The sequence below is a fragment of the Labrus bergylta genome, chromosome 21 (assembly GCF_963930695.1).
Source record: "Labrus bergylta chromosome 21, fLabBer1.1, whole genome shotgun sequence".
Classification (NCBI taxonomy): domain Eukaryota; kingdom Metazoa; phylum Chordata; class Actinopteri; order Labriformes; family Labridae; genus Labrus; species Labrus bergylta.
This window is the reverse complement of record NC_089215.1, coordinates 243,072-249,606: the sequence shown is the minus strand read 5'-3', so window position 1 is coordinate 249,606 and position 6,535 is coordinate 243,072. Positions and strand designations below refer to the sequence as shown.

At 44.8% G+C, this 6,535-nt stretch overlaps 1 protein-coding gene across 1 annotated transcript; it reads left to right on the top strand.

Annotated features, from left to right (window-relative positions):
* The first annotated feature begins 246 nt into the window (after positions 1–246).
* On the top strand, positions 247–4,825 carry LOC136177301 (transmembrane protein 100-like). The gene is made up of 2 exons (XM_065949920.1): positions 247–400; positions 2,183–4,825. The coding sequence occupies exon 2, from the start codon at positions 2,226–2,228 to the stop codon at positions 2,694–2,696; it is 471 nt and encodes a 156-aa protein (XP_065805992.1). The 5' UTR covers positions 247–400; positions 2,183–2,225; the 3' UTR covers positions 2,697–4,825.
* Positions 4,826–6,535: the final 1,710 nt, after the last annotated feature.

Genomic DNA, 6,535 nt, shown 5'->3' with positions numbered 1-6,535 from the left:
ATTTCTACACATTTTGCATCCTTATAAAATCTGATTCTACTCTTCAACTTCTGATTGCAGAGCTGTGTTTTTCACTGAGACAGAGCGACCATTGATTTAATCTCAGCCTGTGCAGATCTTAGAGAAAGTGTGTCAGAGCACAGAGAGCAGCAGCAGCTGAAGGGAGGAAAGAGTTAAAACTTTTCCTGTTCATCCAGCAGGAGGTGGTATGGAGGGGGGGAGGGCAGTCCCCCCTGTTTTTTTCTATTGATAGCCATATTCCCCCATTTATTCACTCAGTCAGGACGATGCAGAGAGGCGAGCAGGGAGAGACGAGCCGTGGAGCCTCAGCACGCTGAGTTAATGAGTTGAACAGCAGAGAGAAGACTCACAGGGAATGGAGAGCTGCACGTCTCTACAAGTGAGTGATCTGATTTTGATTTGCTGCATTATTTCCCACACATCATCCTGCAGTGATCACAGGCTGTCAGGTTTAATGGCAGAGTGTAAAGAATAGAACCTGTAACTATCGTCTTAGAGCATCTTCAACCGCTCTGAGAGTCAAATATAAGAAGAAATGTTCCAGTTCATGTAACTTCATTTGCCTAATAATGTTCATCAGTCTCCTCGGACATGAACGTTTTAAATTTATGTTGATTTGTCTGTAAATGTATTAAATTAAAGGTACTGTGAGGCATCAAATAAAGAGATAAGAGTTTGTCTATAAGATGAAGTCTGTGTTCGGTTTCTTTTCTGACCTAAATAAATGTTTTCTGATGTTGCAAAAAAGCATTTTTATCCTACTTGAGGAGGGATATGAGCGATTAGGGGCTCGAAAATAAATGTGAGAAATCGTTTTAAGACTCATTTGTAAGTCTGTTGTTTTGCTTTACTGTTCAAACTCTTGTGCAACACTTTCTGTCCATCCAAGTTTGTGAACGTGCAGCAAAGAAATCAATGCTCACATGCAGAAACGGAGAAATAGGGTCGCCTGTGGCCTAATGGTTAGTTTGAGTAAGCTGAAGTGGGTGGCCTGGGTTGGAATCATACCTGTGGCTCTCTCTCCCCTCTACTGTCCTGCCTCTAAATTAAAAAAGCCCTAAAGTAAGCATTTACATATAATGTTATGGAGGTCTCAGTCACACATGCAGGTAGAAAGTCAAACCACCTGCTGAAAAGAGCCCTGTGAAGGATGAGCTGGGGGCGTATAGGTTAGTGCGCGCCCCATACGGAGGCTGTGGTCCTCCAGGTGAGCAGCCCGGGTTCAAGTCCGCACTGTGGCTCCTTTCCCACATGTCGTTCCTCTCTCGCTCTCTGGTTTCCAACTCTATCCAAGCTCCTGTCTCTACAAGAAAGACTTTTTATTTTTCTGTTTTCATGCCACATATCTAAATATGAAACCTTCAATCATTAAATTTATCTGCAGCTTTACCGACGTTTAAAGCGTCTGAACATCTGAGACTCATTCAAACGTCAGGTGTCTGTGGTTACAAAGAGCAGAAAGTTAACCCGTCATCATCTCTGTTTCATGTCATTAAAGGTAAGATCTCCTCTCAGTTATCATCACAAACCTTAATCCTGTCTCAAATAGGACTAAAGACTCCTACAAAATGTCGCTCTGCGCTCTCACATCGGCTCAGATCGACTTCACAAAGTCCTCTCATGAGGGGGCTGGAATGAATCATCCCAGACGAAGTCAGGGTTAGAAATGTGTTTTAGCAGCTCGAGTTTTGTGTTTATGTGAAAGTGTTATAATTCAGTTGGACGGATTGTAGCCGTCACAAACTCACAGCTTCGGTCAGACTTCCACGACTAATTAATAAACAACTTAATTTATTCTAGGACCGTGTTCCCACGGCCACGATGTCAGCCGAATACGGGAAACTTTTTTTTGTGTTGTTACATTAGATAGGTCATCTGAAGAGAGACAGGAAGTGTTGGGAGGAGAGAGTGGGGGGGGGGGGGCATGCAGCAAAGGGCGGAGGTCAAATACAAACCCAAAGACTACAGCCTCAACATAACCGCTAGGCCTTACGGCGCCCAAAATACTGTAACCCTTTGTTGGGTTTTGAAAACTGAGATGTGTTCATGCACTTCGTTGTGGAACTTTCTGCACATACACATGACTTACAAGTTCCAAAATTCTGAACTTGGAAACTGGAAACTTCTGGTGTTTTAAACTTTTAATTTTTTCTGTTTTCAGCTTGCTGCTCTGTGATTGGCTGATCACCGGTGTCACTATCAACATGGCTCACCTCTTCCTTGCCAGTAAGATCATCATGCCGGATGAACTCCATTGCAAAGGCGGGCCCAGGATCCCCAGGAGCGCCATGAGGACGCCGGCGTCACTCACTGCGGAGAAGCTGAGCCGAGAGAAAACCAGGAAGGACCCCGGCGTCGTCGTGACAACACATGTCCCGCATGTCAACGAAGTCCAGCTGACGGCAGCGACTGGGGGCGCGGAGATGTCCTGCTACCGCTGCACCGTGCCGTTCGGCGTCGTTGTTCTCATCGCGGGCGTCGTGGTCACAGTGGTGGCGTACACGTTCAACTCCCACGGGTCGACCATCTCGGTGCTGGGACTGGTGCTGCTGTCTGCTGGACTGGGCCTGCTGGGATCCAGCGCCCTCTGCTGGAGGCTCCGACTGAGGAAGAAGAAGGACAAACGGAGGGAGAGTCAGACCGCCCTCATGGCCAGTCAGGGGATCATCGCCTGAACATGGCAGTCGTCTCCTGAGGGGAAGTTTAACCCCTTTCTGTCCATGTTTGTGATTCAGACTTACTACACTGAGACAGAGATCCTGAACACACCACGCTACACAGGGAGCACAAACTGGGCTTCTTTTTTCTGCAGAAGCTTCTTCAAAGACTCCAGGCTGTGACTGTCGGAGGAAAGCTTCAGTGTTTGGACATGTGGCAGCCTGCAGGAAATACTTTGACGACTTTGGACTCCATATTTGAAGTCCTGGACAAAAAGAGAATCTTATCTTCGTTTCATAAAGTTCTGAAACCAAGGCGAACACTATTGTTGGATTTTCAGACAGAATTTTGGTTATTCATCATTTTTTGGAGCTAAAAACTGAAGTTTCAGCTTCTCAAATGTTTTTTCACTTTTAAAGTTTGGACTAAATAAGCGGTTAGAAGAATATGACATCATCGTAGGCTTCTCTACGGAGTCTTGAAAAGGTCACAGAGACAAAATATTTCATGACTATAAAGAAATTAGGATAAATCTGTTTTCCCATTGAGAGTTTCTCGACCTCACAGTTAAATAACTACAAATATGTTTGGCTCAATGATGATGTAAAGTAGTAAAAAGTTGATGCTGCTAATAAGCTATAAAAATGTTTAACAAGGTACTCTAACGGTGATAGTTTGACTTCTGAGAATCCCCTTTGTGTTCTCAGTAGTGCTCTTAAGACCGGCCTCCAGACCACATTTTGAAGGTCTCGTCCTGGAATTGAAAGCATTTGACTCGGTCTCAGAATGGATGGACTCCGGATTTTTTATCAAGACCACCACTGATTGGCTATTTTCCCAAATCCTATCTCTGAGTAAGATGAAAACATCTCTTTCTAAAAGAACAAATAACTTAACTCATTCATAGTTTGATTTTTGACCATTTCTCAGTGACATTTATGGTATTGGTCTTGACTTGGTCTCGGAGCACTCTGGTCTTGGTAAGTGTGGTCTTGACTACAACATTAGTTCTCAGCACTTTGAACATTAATCTATGATGGGGTTCTCGGGATCCTGACGATTCCTCGGCAGGCAGTTTTCATTGTTGAATGATTATCATTGTTACTCTGATTGAGGGCAGGACTAATCATGACGTCAACGTCGTTTGGTAACTGGATTTGATCTTGTATATTTCTTTTCACGTCTTCTGATGACTGAGAGTGCTTTTACTCTGCAGGTCACACCTACACATTCACACGCTGATGGTAGAGGCCGCTGAGTAAAGAGTCCATCAGTATTAACTCATCCATTCATACGCTGATGGTAGAGGCCGCTGAGTAAAGAGTCCGTCAGTATTAACTCATCCATTCATACGCTGATGGTAGAGGCCGCTGAGTAAAGAGTCCATCAGTATTAACTCATCCATTCATACACATTCACACGCTGATGGTAGAGGCCGCTGAGTAAAGACTCCATCAGTATTAACTCATCCATTCATACACATTCACACGCTGATGGTAGAGGCCGCTGAGTAAAGAGTCCGTCAGTATTAACTCATCCATTCATACGCTGATGGTAGAGGCCGCTGAGTAAAGAGTCCATCAGTATTAACTCATCCATTCATACACATTCACACGCTGATGGTAGAGGCCGCTGAGTAAAGACTCCATCAGTATTAACTCATCCATTCATACACATTCACACGCTGATGGTAGAGGCTGCTGAGTAAAGAGTCCATCAGTATTAACTCATCCATTCATACACATTCACACGCTGATGGTAGAGGCTGCTGAGTAAAGAGTCCATCAGTATTAACTCATCCATTCATACACATTCACACGCTGATGGTAGAGGCTGCTGAGTAAAGAGTCCTGACCTCTGTGTTGGCTGTGTTCACACATGCAGCTCGCCTTGAAAACTTCAGGGATGTTTCAGGAGTTTTTTGCGAACAAGGCTTTGGAGTAAGGTTGTGACGACTGGTGTTCTCTGATATGCATGCCACTTTGTTTAAACTAGTGCAATAACCAAATATGATGTATTCTTCTGTATTAAAGAGTTCACAAGATGTTTAACTGACGCTGTCTCACTATCCTCACCTTTAACACACCTTTAGTCTTATTTATTCTGTATTTGTTCTGCTCAAATAAATATCAAAGTCCAAACTTCACACTGAACGTTTTGTTTTAAATGATCTCTCTGAGGATTTTGTCTTCACGGCAGGTTGAGCAGAGACGGTGGAGTTAGAGCAGTTGGAGTTATATTTAGTTATGTTTATGTTGCCTAGCATCGCACAGACACACGACCAGATAATAAACCGGAGGGGGGGGGGGCTATGTTGGGGTGAGGGGGGTGGAGAGAGAGGTTGGGGTTGCGTCACTCAGAGGAGCAGGAGGTTGTGTTGACGGGTAACGGTTACAACGCGTTGTCACTTCTGCAGTGCTAACTTTATCTCCACCAGAGCGCAGCATCCCGGGAATGTGGGAGGAGGGAGGGGGATCACCTCATGGATCTTTGGTCTCGTTCCTGCAGACACTTCGAGGAGGTTCAGATCCTCTCAGAGCGCGACGGGATGGAAATAGAAGCAGGGAGGAGGGAAACCATCAGAACCTGACAGGAAGAAACCTTAACTGCAGATCCTCCCTCTGATGATTAAATATCTAATTACATGGATAACATTTATCTAACTAATGAGGTAAAACTATGCCGCAACTGTAGATGAAAAATGAATCCCATACGAACATTTAAAAAAAACCTGCAGTTCCTCCAGTGTCCACTAGAGTCTGTCTCCTGCAGTGAGTCAGTCCCCATAGAGCTCTATGTTAAAATGTCCAACTTTACAGCTGCAGTTCCTCCAGTGTCCACTAGAGTCTGTCTCCTGCAGTGAGTCAGTCCCCATAGAGCTCTATGTTAAAATGTCCAACTTTACAGCTGCAGTTCCTCCAGTGTCCACTAGAGTCTGTCTCCTGCAGTGAGTCAGTCCCCATAGAGCTCTATGTTAAAATGTCCAACTTTACAGCTGCAGTTCCTCCAGTGTCCACTAGAGTCTGTCTCCTGCAGTGAGTCAGTCCCCATAGAGCTCCATGTTAAAATGTCCAACTTTACAGCTGCAGTTCCTCCAGTGTCCACTAGAGTCTGTCTCCTGTAGTGAGTCAGTCCCCATAGAGCTCTATGTTAAAATGTCCAACTTTACAGCTGCAGTTCCTCCAGTGTCCACTAGAGTCTGTCTCCTGCAGTGAGTCAGTCCTCATAGAGCTCCATGTTAAAATGTCCAACTTTACAGCTGCAGTTCCTCCAGTGTCCACTAGAGTCTGTCTCCTGCAGTGAGTCAGTCCTCATAGAGCTCCATGTTAAAATGTCCAACTTTACAGCTGCAGTTCCTCCAGTGTCCACTAGAGTCTGTCTCCTGCAGTGAGTCAGTCCTCATAGAGCTCCATGTTAAAATGTCCAACTTTACAGCTGCAGTTCCTCCAGTGTCCACTAGAGTCTGTCTCCTGCAGTGAGTCAGTCCTCATAGAGCTCCATGTTAAAATGTCCAACTTTACAGCTGCAGTTCCTCCAGTGTCCACTAGAGTCTGTCTCCTGCAGTGAGTCAGTCCTCATAGAGCTCCATGTTAAAATGTCCAACTTTACAGCTGCAGTTCCTCCAGTGTCCACTAGAGTCTGTCTCCTGCAGTGAGTCAGTCCTCATAGAGCTCTATGTTAAAATGTCCAACTTTACAGCTGCAGTTCCTCCAGTGTCCACTAGAGTCTGTCTCCTGCAGTGAGTCAGTCCTCATAGAGCTCTATGTTAAAATGTCCAACTTTAAAGTAACTGTATGAGCCGCAACTAAAGGTTACAATGAAATAAACCAAATCCTACACGATGCATGCAAGAAAA

What these genes read in the sequence shown, in the direction of transcription:
- LOC136177301 (XM_065949920.1), top strand. Translation starts at nt 2,226, where the DNA reads ATGGCTCACCTCTTCCTTGCCAGTAAGATCATCATGCCGGATGAACTC.